This window comes from Ctenocephalides felis, unplaced genomic scaffold (genome assembly GCF_003426905.1).
Source record: "Ctenocephalides felis isolate EL2017-DRISC unplaced genomic scaffold, ASM342690v1 CF-g0.4_SCAFFOLD_01886, whole genome shotgun sequence".
Classification (NCBI taxonomy): domain Eukaryota; kingdom Metazoa; phylum Arthropoda; class Insecta; order Siphonaptera; family Pulicidae; genus Ctenocephalides; species Ctenocephalides felis.
The window spans coordinates 131,089,177-131,112,229 of record NW_020538040.1 but is presented as its reverse complement, the minus strand read 5'-3'; the positions used below and the strand labels follow the sequence as shown (position 1 = coordinate 131,112,229).

General features: G+C 27.9%; 1 protein-coding gene across 1 annotated transcript in view; it reads right to left on the bottom strand.

The window, feature by feature from the left end:
- The window catches only part of LOC113375906 (homeobox protein homothorax-like), a 42,553-nt gene extending 20,848 nt beyond the window's left edge, over window positions 1-21,705 (bottom strand). The window contains exons 1-2 of the mRNA XM_026615847.1: window positions 21,091-21,705; window positions 7,928-8,223 (exon numbers count right to left, since the gene is read on the bottom strand). Coding sequence (XP_026471632.1) covers window positions 7,928-8,223; window positions 21,091-21,105 — 311 coding nt within the window. The 5' untranslated portion in view covers window positions 21,106-21,705. The remainder of the gene's footprint in view (window positions 1-7,927; window positions 8,224-21,090) is intronic.
- Window positions 21,706-23,053: the final 1,348 nt, after the last annotated feature.

Below are 23,053 nucleotides of genomic sequence, written 5' to 3'. Positions count from 1 at the left end.
CGTTCAAGTATTACGTAAGCAGATTTATTACAATTATTTACCCCCCCCATCCCCCTTGTCAGCAAAAGTAAGCAAAGCTCTTACCCCCTACCCCCATGCTTACGTAAACATTTTGCAATTAAAATAAAAATAAAAATAACTAGCTGTAAGTGAAATTCTGTCTTAAGGCAATTAAGGCATCGTGCCTTAAGGCAAATTGCTGGAACTTCCCGTACCAAAAATTATTATTTTTTTAAAAACGATTGACATTTTTAAAACAAATTTACTTCGAAAAAATAAGATTTTTGAGAAACTATAAATTAAACAAAAAATTACTTTTTTTTGAAAAAAAATTTTTTTCAAAAAAAAATCTATTTTTTTTTTTTTTTTAATTTTTTTTTGGAACAAATAATGTTTTCTTCTTTATTTTGGCATATTTTGGAAGATCTTTTTTCAAAGCAATCGTACTGCTTTAACTGCATAGAGACAAAATGTCAAAGCGCGTAAGCGGCGCGTCGCCGTCTAACGAATAAATATTGGTACGGAACCCATAGGAATGCAAACAAAATTTATACTTATTGTTAAAATCTCCATAAAATATCTGATGATTTGATGTGCATATGTCTAATGATCATTTTTGATCGCCAAATGGCATTTTTTTTTACTTTTTTCGTTAGATCTCCGAAACCGCTAGACCTGCCCTCATGAAAATTTGATCAATTCTTCATCTTGTCAATACAAGTCAAATGTTTTTTGAATTATTAAAATCGGACGCTCCGTTCTCTTAAAAACTGAGTTACCGTTTTCGGCACTTTTTGCCCCGTATCTTTGGAACGGCTGGACCTGCCTACGCCAAAAACTAATCAGCACGTCTCCTTATCAATACGAATCGAATGTTTTTTGAATTATTCAAATCGGTTGATCCGTGTTCCCGAAATCGTCGACGAAAATTTGTATCCGCACATACATACACACACGTACATACATACATACATACACACACACACACATACACACACACACACTCACACACACATACATCCATTTTTTCTAAGGTATGCCAAAATGTTAAGAAACCTCTGAAACGTAAAGATATATAAAAATTTTCATTTTCGATTTTTTTGCGATTACTATAACTTACCCTACGGGAAGTTAAAAATACTACCTATGACGTTATCATCATCCACACTCCCCTGCCCCCCATGTCAACCCAAAATATGCAAATCAACAACCCGCTCGCCCCCCTATAGTGCTTACGTAATACTTGAACGGCCCCAAAGGGATAAAAGAAATTTATTTATTGTGCGATCAGGCGTTTTACATATAAAGCATATGCACAATTGTCAAATAATAATTTTATCATAAGTTCAACTTTCTGATGTCTCTTTGATAACAAATACGTTAAGTTAGGTTTTATGTGTGAAATGTCTGATCGCACAGCAAATACACAGCTTCTTGACAGTTTGTTACTACCAATTCATACGAAGATAGACCCTTAACATTTCTGTTTTATCCGAAAACGTGCCCCTAAAGCTTTGTATCATTCAGAAATTGTTCTGGAGCTTATTTTATGTAATGGGTAAACAACTAATTTTCAATTAGCAAAATTATAGCTTCAGTTAATATATTTCTATAATTTTATTGCGCGACCTAATTGGTACAGATCCCGCGGCACGCACCGATCGTTCCGGCTCGGGTGCCGTCCCGCGTGTCCTGTGCCGTGCAAGCTATGCTTGCATTCGCTCGCATTGGCTTTTGCATTATTGAATGCGATTATTAGTTTATAGCAATCGTTAAAGTTTAGTACTATTGTGTTTAATGTTCCCATGTTGTTCAGGATGCTTGGATAGAGTTATAAAGTGGGTTCATAAGGGGCACAATCATGTGGGACGCGTGTCGATCATACCGTGACAGCCGCGACGGCCTCTGTGTGTGCGAGCGCGCGGACAAGGACACGGGTAACATACAGGCGGACACGACTCGAGAGGAACCAATACCATGGTGTTGTTCGATTTTAATGTCATATATTCCATTTGGATTGTATCGTTGCAGATATTAATATACACAAGAGTAATTTAAAAACCCCTTAACGGTCAAGAAAAGATAGCCAAGGCCGCAGCTACTTTTAAGTGGTCGCAGAGATCAATTTTAACGTTTCATAGGGTAGGTCAGGGCACAAAGATCCAGTTTGATTTTGAGGAATTATATTGTGAAAACCAAACCAATTATATAACAACAAGTAACGCATTCTAAACTAACAACTATCTGACTATGTTCGGTAAAACTCTCGTAAAAAGCTCATCATTGCAGAAATGTTGTTTTGCTGTTTTTCTAAAAGTTGGCACCTGGTACTTTTTACCCCATAACGGGGTAAAATAGACGGTCCAATGCCTTATTTTTAATTTTAAAACGATTTTAAGATAGCAACATTATTCAACCAATGCAAAATATAAATGTCATAGGTACCTTTTTACATAGATAACACTGTATATAACCCTGAGTATCTTGTCAAAAATATTCATCACCAGAGTTTGAATTCATTTAATTAATCTCTTGTAAATCTGCTACTTTTAACTGAATTAACTTCCCGTAGGGCAAGTTATAGTAATCGCAAAAAAATCGAAAATGACGATACATACATACGTATGTATATATCTTTACGATTCGAAGGTTTCTGAACATTTTGGCATACCTTAGAAAAAATGAATGTATGTGTGTGTGTGCGGATACAAATTTTTTCCGACGATTTCGGAACACAGATCAACCGATTTTTTACTTTTTATTTACAATTTTCTTATCGTTTACACCTGTGCCAGTGTAAGGGTTTAGTTGGTCTTTTTTGCCCCACCTACATGTTAGTTTTCATAAAAGTTATATAAAAAAAGTTGAATCTACCTTAAAAATAACAATATATCTTATAGATCAATTAAATAACATATACCTAATAATTATATTCAGGTATCATAAATTAAATAAAAGTGCTCACGAAACTACAAAAAAAAAATTGTTATGATTATTTATACATGGCCGTTTATATACTCATAGCGACATCATAAAAATTAAGGTGATCATTGGTTTCACATCTTTTGCCCTCTACTTTAAAATAGTATCGTTAAAAAAATCTGTACTTGTTTTCCAGATAATGGTGGTGGACCTTTATACCCGCAGATCTTTAAATCTCGCTATACTCTATTCAAAAATAAACAGTTCAAACAAACGAACAAAACTTGTATCAGTCATTTTTTTAATCAAAATTAGTATTAATATCAAGCCATTACATTCTTTGCATAATTTATAAAGAAATCGCACGCACGCTGACATCGAGATTTATATACATCCTCATATAACTAGCAGTTGCTTATCAAAAGCAATTATGTATTTTATTCACGATGTTCTTATTAATTTCAATTTTAACTAGCCATAAATGTCGCACATTATGTACCTAATTAATAATTAGATTCATCAAGTGAAACAACAAAGATAAGAAGCAACAAATTATATGCCCGCATAGATAGAACGTTTCTTACGGGTTTCATCGGATTTTTGTAGAATTTGCACCTAGAAGATGTTTATAAGACTATTTAGTATAAATTTTTAGAACTTCGTACTCAAAATGTTGGTACGGAACCTGTTGAATATTGAGTTTCAAGGTTTTCTTTGAGGAAATATTTACGAAGTAAAATAGGGAACCTAGGGGTTACGCTTTTCAGAGTTTTCAGAAGTCTTCAAGTTAAGAACTTCAAAAGTTATTTATATTTATAATTAAATTTAAATATTATTAAATTTGCTTCATTTTTATGTTACGCGTTATTGGTTTTCCAAAGATTCTATACCGTAATTTATGCAATGAATGGTGGTGAAATAAAATACAATTAAAGGAAAATTCGAAAAGCTGGATTAATGGCGAGTAATTAGAAATGTTAGCAAAGTCCGTAATTACAGCATGTGTCAAAGTAATTAACGCAAAGAAATCGTTATACCTGATAATGTATTCCGTGCGCTGTTTTTTCTGATGCGATTCCGTTTTTTCGTATACGAAAGATTGAGGGAAAATTAAGAATTTTTCATTTGATTTTATTTAGTTATCGAAGTAGAAAATGTTTGAAAAACGCCACATTTTTGCTCTAAAAATAAAGATTGAACTGTTTCGCAATTCAAAATGAATTCAATTGGAAATGAATAATAATTTAATAAAATTATTAAGCTGGTTTCAAAAATGGGTTTTAATAATCTTATATATAGGGGAGCTAAGGGCTTATTATAACAGTTTTCATCAAAATTAATATATCATCAGATCCACTGACTATAATTCTATGAAATAAAGATGGATGGCTAGTGTAACTATTCCTCTACTGGATCAAGTAAAAATAATTTCATAACTGTTGTTCATTATTTCACAAATAATCATTTCTTAGAAAAAGTGCGGTGTTACAACTTACGTGTTTGGGGCTAGTTTTATGATCTATCGGGGTAAGTAGTAACGACAGAAAATTATACATTATACATCTATATCTCGGATAATATATTTTGCTTATCAAAATTGGCATGTTTTTAAGTATTTTTTCATAAATCAACATAAACTATAAATATTACAAATAAAAGATATAGTGTAATACTATAATAATAAGTGATCATAATATAATAGTGTAGACACTTGAATCTGTATACATACCAGACGATATCATTTTTGCAACTAGCCCCAAAAATTTGTTTCAACTAATTCCAAGTACGAATTTTTTACATTGTTCAAGGCAACTATTTAAACACATTATCAGAGATTGATAAATTTGAAACGAAATAAGGTATGTAAAATTTAAATTAGTCGATAATACTTATGCAAACCAAAATTTTATGATCAAAACGTCGACAATATTATGCAGGACGGTTTACATGTCCAATCCAAACAAAGAAATATTATAATATAGTTTAAGATCTTATTGAAAATTCGCCTGTTTTTACTTACCCCTGTTACAAAAAGCCCCTAGCTCCCCTATGTACGAGTACGAGTTTTTCTGGGTAGCTATTATTATTTATAATTTTTAAACGATCTAAAAGCCTCATTTAAAAATGTATTTTTGTCTTTATTAATTCCAATATAACAAAAATGATCATTTTTGTATATGTCTATCATTGTCCTTCTCTATAATTGTCTATTATATGAAACTTTTATTTGAGTAATGCAATTAATATAATTTGTTAATAAACTTTAACAAATTAAATTTGTTAATTTAAAACTTTATTATACTCATAGCTGTACTTTTTAATATATTAAATAAATTAATATTCCAATAAATTTTGGAATAATATTCCTATAAGTCATTGAGTTTCTGTGATCAGAATCAAGAACCGATCATAACCACCGACTCGACTATTACTATTACGACTGTAAGTTTCCTAATTCTATATTTTGAGCCGGTTCTGAGCTTTAAAGACGATATTATTATAATATGGCATATGCGTCAGCCATACTGAATTTTCAATGACGCTACGTTGCCTAACATGACATATGAAACCCATTCAGCCGTTTAAAAGTTATGGTAGAATAATAATAAAAAAAGCTCACATACACGCAGCCAGATGCAACTTTATTTCATTATAGAAATTATCAGGATTTAAAACAACACTGACATGTAGAAATGGAAGGATATACACGATTTTTGTGCGTTGGGTTATTTTGTTGGGCCGCGTGTTGCCAGTGTGCAAAAATCTATCGGATAAATACTTTATAAAAAGAAACCGAACTTTTACCGTGATTTTTTTTAATGATTGCTATAGCATATTCGTGCCGTGCCTTACTTACATTTTAGATTTAAATCAGTCAACTTTAAACGGATGTGTTCAAAAATAATATTTGTTTTTCATAAGACACGCAAGGGTTTTAAGCAAAAATTAAAGAAAGCTATTTTGCACGTGGAATGAAAGAATATAATTTAAAACTATATATTATGTGTTTCTTTACAACTTTCTTGCTAAATATTAATTATTATATGCATTAAAATTTAAACATTTCTTTCCCGCTTAAAACATTTTTTTACACGCATTAGATATTCTTTATATTATTTTCTTCCTCGAAAATGTATGTTTGACATAAAGGTGCGTTTAATTTAAAAGCTCTTTTTTTAACATTCACGTCAGATGTAAACATACATAATTACAGTGATTATATCCAGTGAAACATTATTTTTAAATATATATGCGTCTACATTTTTATAGGATTCTAACGATCTATAAAAATGTGCCGAGAAAAAAATCTGTATGTAAAAATAATAAAACACATCCGTAAAAAGATTGTGTTGAAATAAGGCACATCGGTTAAGTGTATATCTACCGGAAAATAGTGTCGTTTTAATTAGTCGATTTATTGTGGGGCCGTGGTTTCCAACCTGTGGGGCGCGGCATCTCAGGGGGGTGCAAAGTTGTTGCAAGGGGGAACTACAACTTTTTTCAAAATACTATTTCCGAACAAATCCTGAACCAAAAAAAAAATAATATAAAAAATGAAGGAATAATTGATTATTTTTATGTATAAGGTCGATGAGCTGAGTTAAAATCCAACTCGATCCAGGGAAGAATAGTGTTAGAAATTTTTCTTGGCATTTTACACCGCAGTGCACGAAAATCGGTTATTTTCAATTGGAAATATATTTTTGATCTAGATTATGAAGTGATAATGGACATCGCTACGGGTTTGAACTCACAACCCTTATCAAACAAGTCAGTGCGCTTAACCGTTACGCCATGAGACACCCATTTGTATGCATCTTTCGACATAATATTTTATATAAATTTACATTATAACATCAGTCGAGTATATATGAAATTAGATAGTTAGAAAAATTAAGAGGAGTCAGCAATATTAACTTCCCGTAGGGTAAGTTATTGTAATGGGCCGAAAATCAAAATTAAATTTTTTTACATTTCTCGACGTTTTCAAGGTTTCTGAACATTTTGGCATACCTCAGAAAAAAATGATGTGTGTGTGTGTGAGTGTGTATGTATGTACGGATACAATTTTTCGTCCACGTTTTCGGGCGCACGGATCAACCGATTTGAATGGTTCAAAAAACATTCGATTCCTATTGATAGGGAGATGTGCTGATTAGTTTGTGGTAAAGGCAGGTACAGCCGATTAGGAGATACGGAGCAAAGAATGCAGAAAATAAAAATCGAGTTTTTGAGAGATCGGAGCATCCGATTTGAATGATCCTAAAAACATTCAATTCGTAATGACGGGGAGAAGGGGTGATTAGTTTTTGGCAAAGGCAGGTCCAGCGGTTTCGGAGATACAGAGCTAAATGCGCAAAAAATGGCAGTTTTGAAAGAACTAAGCGTCGGATTTAAATGATTCCAAAAACTTTTTGCTTGTTTTAACAAAATAATTGATTTTGGACAAAAAAAATTTGCTTCAAAAAAAATTTTTTTTTTTTTCCCAAGAATTTTTTTTTGTATATCAAAAATAATTCAGATTTTTATTTTAATTCTGTTCTAATATACTTTAAACAAATAATTTCAACTTTCCAATTTAGTTTATATAACTCTTATAAATACTCGACAATGTTACAATATTTATAATAATCTATTTTAAAACATTTAATATCCCTCGATCATTTCGTTACGGTACGGGAAGTTCCAGCAATTTGCCTTAAGGCACGAAACCATACACCCCACTAGTTTTGTCAATAAAAACGGTGTAGCGCGGTGCGAGAAGATTGGAAACCACTGTGGTGGGTAAAAATCTGTGTAAGAATCTTCATATCACGCTAAAAAAATTATCGTTTGTTAACGTTTCTATTATGGATGGCAAATTGATTGAAAATGAAAGTTCCTTAAAAATGTATATGTTTGATTCAATCTGACCAGCAATAGATTCGGTACAAATGATACGCTGTCAGAGAGTGATTGTAAATAATCTTGTAAATAATCCCCGTGTTCTATAAATAATCCTTACCCATATATAGCGTCTTTATCTCGTTTGTGTACGTCGGGCACGCCAGCGCCCATGATGTGGTTGGCGACAACGCCGCCGGGTCCTGCGTGGTTGGCGGGATGGTAGGCTGCCGCTCCCGGCGGCGCGTGCATGCCGGGCGGAAGGCCGCCGCCGCCGTGGCCCATGTGCGGCGAATGATGCGACGTGCCGGACAGCGGGCCGCCGCTCACACGGTGAGGGTCGTACATTGAGGCCGAGGCGGGGACGCCGTCCATGTAGCCCCCGCTGCCGCTGTGCGAGTGCAGGCCGTCGTCGTACTGGAAAAAGGCGGAAAAATTAATAAACAAAAAATTTAAAAAAAAAGAATATGTCAAAAATCATATTAGTAAGGATAATATATAGATACAAGATACGTTTGTGGCGAGCATAGCTCTTTGGTAGCGTGTTCGATTCACACGACAGGGATCTTCGGATCAAATCCTGTCAATGACTTAGAATTTATGAAAAAAATATACGTGTAGTTAATTTGAAATTAAATAAAAATTGTATTTGTTAAATAAAAATTAAATAAAAGTTAAGAAAAATAGGTATAACAGAATTAGAATAGTTGAATTGAATAAGGAGTAAGAAGAAAAATATTGGAACTTGAAAGAAGAATGAAGAAAAAAAATGGAATGAAGCTGAAAGTTGAATAGAATTAGATATTTGAAAAATGAGTGAGAATTGAAGAAAATAAGAAAAATTAAGAAGAATATAGAATAGGATACATAAACAGGTTGAAAATGATATAAAAAAATTAGAACGTAAATAAATAAAAAATGTTATAGGTGGTTAAATGCTCAGAGTAAGCAAACCCAAAAAAAAAAGATACGTCGAGATAATGTGGATTGTGATCACGACGATGATTTATTGTATTGATTAACACCAGTAACGTGCATAATTAGTAATTTTGCTCTAGCCAAAAAAAAAACAGAGCCGGTGATTTCTAGCCATATTTTTTGTAAGTAATATTACAGCATTCCTGCAATGAGCATTTTACAAAATATTACAAATATAGTAAAAATAATAATATTTGCAAATTTATCTCATATTTTGCAAATGTCGATCGAAAAAATGCTTTTAACTAAACCACCATAGTTCTAAACTGCAGAACTGATGACAAATTCAATAAACACATATAATTTTTCATATAATGATGAAGTTTTTCAAAACATTTACCTAAATTTGCAAAATTTTATACTTCTCACATAATGCTGATCCTTTTCTTAAATAATTAATTTAAACTTTTTAAAATATAAATCTCAAACATTCAAAAAATACTCTTATCAACAAAATATTCAATTAGGATATTTTATAATAAAAAGAATTTCCATAATTAATTATAATATGATAAAAACAATGTTAACTGTAATATTTTATATGAAGAAAAATTAAAAAAATAAAATAAAAATAACATATTAATCGTCATGTCAGCCATATGTGTCTGACGCTAAGAAGTTCTATATAAGATAGTCATCGAGAAAAATAGTTTTAATATAGGTCTATGTCGGTCATATATGTGTGACATAAATATAGTGTTTTTCTATGAATTTTGGCTGAAAAATATTGTTTTTTGGTACATTAAGTTTCCTAGCAACTAAATTATTTGGCCCATGGCCCATAGAATTTTTTTTCCAATATCATTGTGGCAATTAAAGTGTTAAAATATGAATAAATCCCTTTGAAATTTCGTTAAATAATTTTTCTTGATTTTTGTATCCAGCATTATATATTCGAAAATTCATTTTACACAACATAATACAAAAGATATGTCAACATTTTGAAGATCATCAAATAGAAATCCGTGAAATATCTTAATTTAAATAAATTTCAGTACGTCATATTATTATAACGGTATTTTGTATTAATTAAGGTACATACACCTTGTTCACTCACTAAAACTTAAATGATCCGTAAAAATTCGTAAATTAGGTAATTTACACATTCAGAAAAAAAAATCTGTGCATATTTTGTAGACACAAAAATGAATTATAATTAATTAAAACATTTCATTAAAAATATTCATTCAGAGAAACAACATGAGATGCACAGAAGGAAAAATACAATCGTGCTATATAACGTTTACGATTGTTTTTATGAAATTGTGCTAAATTATAATAAAATATATAATATTTATAATAAAAAAATTATAATAAAATTATGATTAATATTTTAGTAAAAATATTTATTTGTATTATATAGGTTTTATTTTTTAACTTAAATATTTTTTTAAAACAATATTAATTTATGCCAATGTATTTAATATTTTTATTTAAGCAGTAACTATTTCTGAACACGAGTATTTGAATTAAATACAAAAAATAGACGATTTCTATAAACGAATTATAGCATTACAAATATGCTCCAAATAATTAAAAAATCATGTACAATATCGGATTTTTTTAAATTTTTTAATATCTTTTTCTTTAATTTGTTATTAATAATCAACATTTTATTTCATAATCGTTTTTTCATTAACAAGTAAATTGCAGATAAATTCTTTCTCTCTGTTCTGAGCAAAAATTATGGGGTATGCATATAAGGGTGAAATAAATTTTCAATAAACCGATTTAGTTGAAGGGGTGATTTTTAAAACATACGCTAAGATAATATTAAAATAAATTAATCTTTCATTATTTTTATATCAAAATAAAACATATTAAATTAGTTTGTGCATATTATCAAATAACGAATCTGAGTTGTTTTATTAGTTACATATTATATTATTATATTTTATCAAATATTATCTAATGTTATTATTTTTTATTAATTTTTTTACAGATATATTACTCTATTCGTTACTTTTCATATTTGACTTAATGCATTCAAGTTATTTCACTTCATTTTATTTTTAAATATTGTTTTAAATTTCCACTTTCCATTTTTTTCATTATAAGAATATATTTACACTATTTCATTTATTTGCATTGTTTTGTATTATTTTTTATATTTTTTTAAAGTCACTGTGGATTTTTCATTTAATTTCTTAAATTTCATTCGTTTTTGCTAATAATTTATATTATTACTGTTATTTTACTATTTCTTATTATTTCACTGATTTTGTATTAGTGGCTATTTGCATTTTACTGCAAATTTAGTCATTTTAATAAATTTCACTAATGTATAATTCACTTCTTTAATTTTACTTTATTTTTAATTTATTTTATTTTTTTTATTTTATTTTTTTTATTTTTTTTTTTATTTCATTTTGAATTTATTTTACTTTTTTATATATATGTAGTTCGTAATTTTACTAACAATAAGAAAAAGAAACAAAGGTTAGTTAAGTTTTTCGCGAGGAAAAGCGTTGATATTTTTTCTTGAATTTTTGAAGTTAAACCAATCAAAGCATATAAATATTAATTATAATTTATAACAAATAAATTATTACAACAATCACGGTTTATAAAACATATTTTATTTCGAATGTGTTTTCATATATATGAAGATACAAATCAAGGTACAAAAATTCCGGTGCCGTCGGATAGTTACAACTTCGAAAATCTTTATTTAATCACCATAATTATTTATAAATCAGGATTAAATAATATCATTACATAGCATTTAGTCGCTTTGGTTTATATTTAATTTAATATAGTAGATTATAGTTAAAATTATAAAATTATGTTATATATTAATATTTTTAATCATATTCACTGAATTATAAATTTTAACTCAAAATAGTTAATGTTAAAAATGCACGAAATATTGTGAGAAACTGGAATTATTTTATTTAATAATAAAATTTTGCGACATGTAATTTAAATTAGACAAATAAATCAATGTGGTGCCAAATTTTAGCGCAAACATTTTTAAAATTGATATAAGGAATTAAAGAAAAAGATATAAAAAATCAACAATATTTAAAAAATTTAATATTTACTATATACTTGTAAAATATATATATATATATATATATATATATATATATATATATCTACAAGCTATTATACAAAACTTTAAAATAAAAATGAGTGAATCTTTGGTTGTAATTTAACCGTCGCTTCGGTTAAACTTATCTTTGTATAAATTTTCGTTATTATTTTAATATTTATTTATTTATAGTTTATATTTTTTGTATTTATTTCACGATTTGTTGATATATCTCTTACAAACATATTTATTATTTTTTAAATTTATTTTTAATTTATTATGAAACACCAAGGTATTTAAAGTAATTAGGTACAATATTTTAAAATGCTAAATTAAAAAAAATATTACATTACCAAAAACTGGTGTTTTCTTTATTTTAAATTTTAAAATTTATACGCTTTAAAAATATTTATAACATACACACAGATTTTATTGAAGCTTTTAAGCAAATATATAAAATTATTGGCTATAAACATATGAAAACTTATTATTATTAACATAAAATTATTATTAATAATAAAAAATTTCAGGCGGATCATGGTAACTTTATTAAACAATTCAGTTAAAAAATAATCAAAAAAACTTAATGTATCAAAGAAATTTTTTTCCCATGATTCCAGGAAAAACACTATTTATTTATGTCAGACATATATAATTGACATGGCTTTATATAATTTTTTTTCGATGTATTGTAGTTGTGTATGTCAGACATATATGTCTGACACAATTCGCGTAAAACTTTTTAGCGTCGGACACATATGACTGACATGGCAATTAACGTATTTATTATATTTTAAAATTATATATTTTTTGACATTTTATATCATATATAAATGGATAACGAAATATTATTTGTTCACACGGAATTGTCGATGCAAATTTGAAAATTCAAAAAGAAATTTCAATATCATTTAAATTATTTACAAGTGCATATACAAGGTCGTTGGTTATCGATAAAATTAGTTTATATTTTTTACATTCACACATTTAAACTTTTACAAATATACAATTATATGTCATAATTCAAATATGTACTTTTTCTTTAAATGTGTTTATTATAAACACATATTAAAATTGACTATGTGTGTCACAATGCGATTTATAAAAAGACTTCAAATTTACAATACGAAATTATCATATTTTTAGAGCTTTCAAATATGTGTAATATGTTTATTAAAAGAAAAATTAATGATATTTGTAGCATATGATAAAATATGAGATAAAGTATCTGAAAATCCACCGCACGACGAATCTGATTTTGACAAATACATATTCATATTTTTTAAACGTTTTGTTTATTGCGATTACAGAAAAAAATGTAATTATAATTACCAATTATATATATTATTACACATTTTATTTCACACGCATTAAAATTATTTCCTCTGATTTTATCGCCCAGAAACTTTTAAATTTGTACTTATAATAATAATAATTGTCTCGAATTATTGACTTCCCGAAGTTTATGCCTACGCCAAAAAAATCAGACTTAATAATTTCATTTTTTCTCTACGTTTGAAGTAATTCTGAATCGTTTGAGACCAAATTAGGAGAACGAATGTATGTGTAAGTGAACCGTTTTGCCGTTTTTTCTAAAAACGACTGAAACGGTTTCAAGAATTCAAAAACCACTCGATAAAACTCATCAAGAACGACAAGCGTTGATTAGTTTTTCGATACGATCAGCCGAGCCGTTTCTTCAGAAGAAAAAAAGTGCTAAAAAATTGTTCACGTTTTCGTCAAAAAATCCTGAACTGATTTTAAAAAATATTACTTGGAAATTGTACTCACTACTTTTGGTAAAGAACGTATTTGTGCACTATAATTAATATAATTACAATTATTTCAATACTGTTTGAAAGATATTGGAATATAATTGGAAATCGCATTAATTACTTCATAGTGCAAGCTTCATTTTTGAAACAAACATTTGAAAATTGTATCTACATAGCTAAATCGCAATTGTTATTGATCAAGTCTTAAAGATTTACACGTATCAGAAAGTTCTTGCAACTTGCCTTAAGACCAAATGCCACTTACACTTAGCTAAACTTATCAGTATCATTTTTTCTAGAAAAATACATTCTAAACTATTTTATTTTTTGATATTTCTATAAAACAAGAATGAAAGTTATATAATAGTCGTTCTGGTACAATCCCGTCGGAGTCGATTGAACCTAAAGGCGCCGTCACACAGACACCATTTTTATTCATTTTATTAAAAATTTATTATAAATTAATTGAAATAAAATTGTTTCATATTTTTCCGAGATATTTTTACACATAATATTTAAACATTTAATAAAAAAAAATTCACACATATATATTTGATTATTATGATATTTTATATATATTTGATAATTATGTATTTGTTTAAAATAAAATTGCTTTTGATTATATTTTTTTATTAATTTCAGCTTATTTTTATATGAAAATTATAGTAATAAATAATATTATAATAAAAATATTTTTTAAGAATATTTTTCACTGTGAAATAAAATATTTAGGTATTAAATATTAGTATTATTTTTAATTAATTTTATTTTGTGTTCAAAAATTGACATAGATTATTTTTGTATTAATATAAAATTTAAACCATTTTTTTATAACTTAAATTATTTCAAAATACTTCATAATATAAATGTTCATATAATAATATTATTCTCAAATTTATACATTTTTTCCTTTAGGTATAATATTTTATTGCAAACTTTATATTATAGTTTTATAGAAAATCATACAAAATGTGTACAATATAATTCATAATTGATGCGAAATTAATAACACCATCTATATCATAATTTAATAATAATGTTTTCTAATAAAATTTAAATAAACGGTACTTCGGATCGGTAATATATAAAATCAGTAAATAATATAATAATATTTGGTGACTGATTAAAATATTTCGTCTAAAATTAAAAATTAATATTTATATACTTACATATATTTATATACTGGTAAATATTATCATTTGATTTCGGTATTATATTTATATTTATATTATTATATATTATTTTTGCTAATAAAAAATTATTTCGCTATATTTCGCTATATAGTTTTTACTTATTCTTTTTAATTTATATATTTTAATTATGGAATGAGATTAATATGTATTTATTTATTTAGTTTTATATTTAGATTTAGAAAACAAAAACTTAGTCGAGAAGCTTTTATTTTTTTCATTTTTAGTATAAAAAAATATGTTACATATTGAAATTGGTTTGTATAAAAAATAATAATATATAATTAAAAATTCTGTAAGTTTAACGACTAGTATGTTAGGTTCCTTAGGTCACAATTAAATTTCAACAATTTAATGAAACTAGTATTAGTTTTACAAAATAAATATATATAATAAAACATTCTGATTATTAACTTGATATTAACTTTAAATTCTGATTAATTTGTACTTTGTTTTTTTTTTATTTTAGATAAATCTATTTAACCAGAAAGGCCAATTAATTTATAAATTTTAATTAAAATATACTTTATATATATATTTGCTTATCAAAACAGTATTGTAATAATAAGAACTAACAATTGTAAATAAAACTATTTATATTTTTATCTATATTTAAATTGGTTTGAATCACAAAGATTAATATTTTATGGCTTTGATTCATCAACTAATTTTATTTTACGAATGAAAATTAATAAAGAATAAAATAAAATGTACTATAAAAAGTTATGACAAGTATTTTATAAACTGTGAAATTTGTTCCTCGATCCGTCGGTTGCGTCGGATCCGTCGATAAAGCAACCCTCGAAAATAAATGTACAAATATACATGTATTTGTGTGCGTATATATGTGTCTCGTGTTGTGTATATGTATGTATGTATGTATATATACATATATATAAATGACGCGGACAGTGGTCCGCGATGTTTTTTGTTTGTCATCATCAATCACGACCTAATGATCGGCCATGTTTGCTCGAAGTCGCCGACCGAGCGATGCATCAAAACTACACTACGAATCCTTCGCCTTTTACCGATCGAAATCGTTACGAAAGTTACATTTAACATTTTTCACATTTAAAAAACATTACACTTTTACTCAAAATAATTTCGTAAGAGCAGAATTGATAAAATCTACAAAGATTTTACGTTAAACGACATTTCGTTAGTGTGCCGTCACACACAGTCGGAAGAAAGAAATGAAGTTGGTCGCAAACGTAATACAAATGATGTGAAAATTAAAAAAAAAATGAAAAATAGTTTAAAACATGCTTAAATTTAAATACATTTATAATATTCTTACATATTGTGTTAAGCTAATAAGGATATTTGCTACATTTATTAAAACTTTATTAGTTTTTGTATTATAAGAATTTAACAAAATGATAAATATATTCCTCATAAAATTTATATTGTTTAACGTATTAATTGTATTTACTTTAATTTCTGTTTATTTCATGTCTTAAACTACTGAATTTTTTATTTAAATATATGTCGGTAATCTTCAAAAGTTAAAAACAATTATTTCATGAGATTTTATAAGTTATAATAAGTTATATAATCATAAGTTAAGATATTATAAAAATGTTTTAGTCATACATTTTAGACAAAAATATTGAAAATAATGTTATTTATTTATAATAATATTTTATTTTTTATTAAAAATTTTCATATTAGCAGTAAATTGTTAGTTAAAAGTGTTACTATTTTTTCATATATGGTGAAAACTATCAAATTCTATGAAGTTCTTTTTGTATTATTTCTGTTGATGATTTAGAAGTGTGCTATCATTCTGAGAATACAATTACACAAATAAATATTTCGTGAAAAATGATTACCTATTTATTAATTTCTCATAAAAATTTAATTCTGGTTGTATAAACCCTTTATAAACATCAAAATGTGCGATAAAATATACTAATTAAAACATTTAAAAAAATATTTTTAAAGATTTTCGTGATTATTACTTTTGATCTAAATAATAATCGCATAATTGCAAAAAAACTTAATATAATCAAAAATGTATTGAAAAAATATATTATACATTCACTACTGATTATTATGAGTATTTTATTTTAAATTCTCGAATAGTTTCCTTTATGACCTCTACGTCTCAAACAGCTCGAAAAATTCAGAAAAACTGGCGCTTTTCCAAAAATTTCAAAAACGGCATTTGGCACGAGTCCCATCAATTTACAAGTTATGCACGAATTCAAAATTTCTGTCTAAGACACGTCAATAGATTGTTTATTTATAAAAAATAAAAATCAAAATTCCTAAATCCAAAAATACTATAATTGTTATATTTTGAAAATAACTAAATCCGAAAAACGATAAGAAATTATTATATTTTCAAGGATAAAATTTGCACTTACAAAATCTAAAAAATACAGTAATATTATGATAATAATCTAATATACTTATATTATAAAATCCAAAAACCAAAAAATACAACATATATTTGATGCCCAAAAGTTAAATCAAAAGTTCCTGAATCCAATAGTTTATTTCATTTCCCAAAGTTTCAAACTCGAAATTAAAAAAAAAAGCCAAAATATACTATAATTTCATTGGGTCGTTTTAAATCCAAAAATTATTGCCGTGTGTGACGGGGCCTTTACAGGTGTCACCGCGTCACACACGACAGTTTCGTATGAATCACAAATCAGAAAAAAATTAAATACATGACAGCACCGGCAAAGAGATAGATTTTATTTTAATAAAATTTGAATAAATTATAGATTTGACTTAAATATTTTGTCTGGTGTATTAAATTAATATAAAAGTCTCGGAACCGAATGACTTAATGACGTAGGATGCTTTTTTTTCGATAAGAGTCAGAAATTATTTTAAAATAGAGATCGTTCAAGTTTTGGTTATATATTTATTATGTATATTTTAAAATTTATTAGCAAAATAAATGGAAGAGATTGATGGAAGCAAAAATTTATATATTGAATCACTAAAATTGATAAAAAGACTGGCAAAATGTTCACTAACACAACTTCTAGAAATAATATATATATATATATATATATATATATATATTATATATATATATATATATGGACACATATGTGTATATATATGCAAAAAATACATTTTTGTGAGCAAAAAAATTTGACTAACAATTATTCACATTTAACACATAGAAAAAATAAAGCTTTAACATAAAATGATTTTCGCCTATTTCATATTGAACCATTGTTATTTGACAACATAATTTATGTTTTAACTAAAATTACAAAAATGTATTGTAACTATATGTCAATTATTTTAAATAATGCACTTTTTACCTATTAAAATTTTCAAATCAAACTTTCATGTTTTTTCACCAATTTTCAAAACAAATTAAACCACAACAAAATATTAAAAATATAACTTTCTGTGTTGGGTTAATTTAATACCAACTTTCAAAAACATTACAAAAATATTAAATTTAATATAATAATATTAAAAACCATAATATTCTGGAATTCACATCACTTATGTCCAAAAAGCCGGCGCGCTTGTGCAAATTGCAATAAAATTGAATGCAAAATATTTTTAGAGCTCTCGAATTAATTTTACATTTTCAATGGGAGTTTAAAAGCATACCGAGTAGCTGTAGGGTATTAAAAAATGGCGTTAAAAATATCAAAGATGATTTAATTTTATACTCAATATATCAAGAACAAAGTTAAATGCAATATAATGCAATTTGTAAGATAATTTGCCCCAGGATAGTCATACAGAAAAAATCACCAAATGTTGTAAACCATTGATATTACTTAACAACTTATTCAATACTTGTGACTTTATACCCCTACGTGTAAAAAATCATTGCCAGATAAACACTAAAATATTTGAAAGAAATTCGTAAAATGCACGTCAAATTTTTTTCATGCCTTCTTTTATAATCAATAAAATTTTATTACTTGCTTTCTATGCAAAAAGAACGTTTTACAACACTTGACCTGGGATACGATCCTTGTTGGTCAAAGGACCTCAGAGATTTTTATTTTGATAATAAACATGTAAAATTCTGATTGATTTTGGAAATTTTAAAGACATATTTATTATGGAAACAAATATGGATGTGAGTTTTGCGACGGCCGGATTTTGTTAGGGGGGTAAAAAATTTAAACTGGATTGAACCGTGAAAATTTTTACATGTTTTGTTACATATATAGTTTTATATGCAAAAATATAAATATAAATGATAGTTTTTTTCATTCAATCAAATAAGATCAAAATGATATTTGCTGATTTTTCTTATTTACAGCAAAATATATATGAATAATTATATTTTTCTGTTGTTTTTTAGCATAAATAACATTTTTGGAAACACATGTCGCACCAGTATGTTTCAGAACCACCGCGTGGCGGCTTTTTCGAATTACAATGGTTCTCAACATTTTCACAATTTCTTCAAAATTTATACAGTTTTTTAAGACATTGTATTCGATGGATAATTTATACTTGTAATTGCAATTTTAAAGTAGCAATATAAATCATTAGAATTTTTTCTTTATTTCCAATATCATATCATATATTCAATCACAATGTGATATAGTTTATAATATAAAAATAATTGTATTAATATCAATTTGATAGGTGTACTATGAATATTGTTAAGTTTTGCATTTGTTCGTATTATAGTCAATAAAATGTTTTATATGAAAAAGGGGTAGAAATTATAAAGTATTTCAGATCATTTATTTTTGTACAAATTTGTAAAATAATGCATTCATATTATACAAATGGTTTGAATGTTGCAAGAAATTAATAAAAAATTACAAATAAGTTCATTATTGAATAGTTGCACTTTTAGCGCGCTTATATAATATAATTAACGCCTTTTTTAAATTATAATTTTGTGATAGTTTTAAGTCATTTTATTTACAGAAAATATTGTTGATTATTAATTTACGTTCAAATATTACACTTACATTAGATAAAAACGATTTAAATGTAGTAAGAGATATAATGATATTATTACTCAAATAAAGAGTATAATTGGTATAATAATAATAGACAAATTATTAACACGTTAATAATTAGACACATTATTAGACAAATTTTTAACACGTTAATCGCCATGTCAGTAGTATGTGTCCGACGCTAAGAAGTTCTACATAAGTCAATTTTTTTTAATACAATAAAATAATCAGTAAAGAGCCATATAAATCATATATTTGTGACATAAAAAATAGTGTTTTTTCAGGAATTTTGACAAAATAATTTTATTCTTTGATACATTAAGTTTCCTGGATACAATTTTAACTAAATTATCTGATATCGTAAAATTTTCTAATAAGCAATATATTTATAGTTTTCTGATAATTGTATAAAATTTGTTTTGCAAAAATTGTACAAACGATATATTCAACGAATTGTAACTACAAAATTTAATTATTTAACGATAACGATATAAACGTATATATATATATATATATATATAAACGATATTAAAATTTAACTAATTTTTGTTATGCTAGAAGTATAAAAGTTGTTGCATACGTTAAGCAATTTTACATATGTACTATTATTGTTAATATAAATTAGTACAGTAGTATAAATTCTTCATTTTTGTAAAAATTAAGAATATCGTTAAAACACCGTTCGGGGGTCATACAAAATATTTAACCCCTATTGAAAATATATAAATTTCCATTATAAATTTAAAATCATCAATTATTTTTTCCGACGGCATTTTCTATTGGTAAAATACTTGAAATTTTGCGTTAAAATATATAACAATAAATTAAGTTATTTTTATTGTTTACATCATTTTATTCCCGTGACCATGTGCGTCGTAAGAAATGTTATCACGTACAAAACGTCGGGAAGTCACTTTCGTTTTATCGCGGTTTAGAATTGTTATTTATTGTTTCGCCGATTTATTATAAGACACATTTGGAATTAATTATTATTAGTGAAAACATTAAATGCCGATGACCTATTGTGTAAGGCAAGTATTGTTATGACACTTATTTTTAGGCGATTTTGATAAGTTTATTCATTGGGTGTTTACAAACATTGGCATGTGATTTATGATATCGCAAGCGCTCGTTAAATTTGATTAACAAATGAGTAGAAGAAAAGAATCTTTATAAATATTTTTGATTTCTATTATGAATTTATATTATGTTTCTATTCGCGTCACGAGGAAACTGCCCTGGTATGTTAGTTAGTCCTCGTTTTTCAATTGAACATAATTTAACAAAGATTTCTTTCCATATCTGGTCCAAGTATCACTATACAATGGTTGCACATCACAGACACACGTGTATTCGTTATATTTTGATCACTTTTTATTGAAACCTACCCTCGGTTGAGCCATGGGAGGATATCTCCCGGCGGGAGGATACTCAGCGTGCTGTGCCACTTTAAATTCTGATATAGCAACACACTATGTATATATATATTTATATATATATATAAAAAAAGATATGTGTATATATAAATATATATACACTTGTCCCTTATCTACACTAATTCAATACAAAACTATTATTCACTATTTATTAATTAATATAGCACCCGGTTTAATGCACAATAATAACAACAAATAAGGAATCCTGCTAAGGTGCATAACACCCTTATCACGGATCACATGAGTGCGATTGTTTTCTAGGACGTACGCGCGCGAAAACGAAATCACAGAACTAAACGAAAATTAAACTAAAATCAAACTAAAAAAACCGAACCAATTTCACTTTGTTTTAAAGATCTTATCTCTTTTCTTTTACGATAGCACTTTTCGAAAACTCTTTTTTGTCGCATAGAGAATGCGTCGCGTAATCAGTCAGTTGTAAATAAGTCACTGTTACTATTAACAAACATTGCATCTTTCGAATCGCGTCATTTTCATTTCACACGTCACACTATGAACACTCGAAAATTGAAAAGTGGCGCGTACCCGGCGAGACCCTGCGCCTTTCGCGGTCGTCTGCCAACTGTCAATCACTGGCGCTGACTGTGGGCGTCACTCGGTGCTAGCGCTCGATCGGGAGAGGGATGTTCGGCGGAGACGCCTTTGCGGGAGTCACGGGCGTCGCGAGTCGGGCCCGGATCGGCGGCTACGCGCCGGCTGCCACCCGGACACGCCCCTCGCTGCGGCCATTGGAGAGACACGCCCGGACTCGCGTTAGAGCGAGAACGACAACGACAACGGCGCGGCTCTCCCTCTCGCTCTGGCGCTCTCGGCGCGCGCTGTGAAAACTGAACGAGAGTCGCGCTGTATCGCTCGTTCCATGTTCACAACAGAACAGGCGCGATTCGCAAAAACACATCCGTAAACATATACGAGGAATAGACACCGATGCAATATCTACGACGCTACGACTCTACCTTTGTTACGTCGACAATAATTGCTTCTAACATCAAATTTTTACTGAGGTTTATGCATTACCGTTCGATGCACATTCTGACAACGATTCGATGATATATTTTATTCGTCGAGAAGGAATCATTACACAATATTGTAATTTTTTTATCATTTTATAATTATATAATTACTCTAAGCTGTTGTGCTGATTTGACTTAATACGTGGTACATAATACTTGTCGGTACTGCAGATGGCAACCCAAACAGTGTCCCATCTCTTTTTGATAAATTTTTGTTGAATTAATATTATAATTTCTGTAATAGGTTGACAATTTATTGATGCAACAATGCCGGTTTAGGGCTATTTCCACTTGAAAATATATTTCTATCTATCTCTTCCAAACCGTTATCACAACTTCTCGACATCAAGCTGCTCAAAGCGGAATCGAACCCAGGACCTCTGATTTAAGTTCTATCGTTCAAACCACTTGTCTAGAACTGAGTTCTTTTTGATTAGTTATTATTACAATTTCTGTAATAGGGCGAATAGTTATTGATGCAACAATGCCGGTATAGGGCTCGTTCCACTTGAAAACATATTTCTATCTATCTCTTCTAAACCGTTATCACGACTTCTCGACATCAAGCCGTTCAAAGCGGAATCGAAAACCAGGACCTCTGATTCAGATCCTGTCATTCGAACCACTTGTCTACAATCAAACTTTTTTACTCCAAGTTAACACAACTATTACAAAAAACTTATAATTACTTATGATATAAATAGTGTAGGGGAGACTAGGTACGGTTCTGCCACTTTTTTTATCAGCATAATTTTGTTAATTTGAACATTTGTCTACGTGAAATTACTTAATAATAGTGTTCTTAAATATGATAGATTAGTTATAAAATCAAATCATATAAGAAAAGGGCGAGTGTCACAACTGTCCACATCCGAGAGACG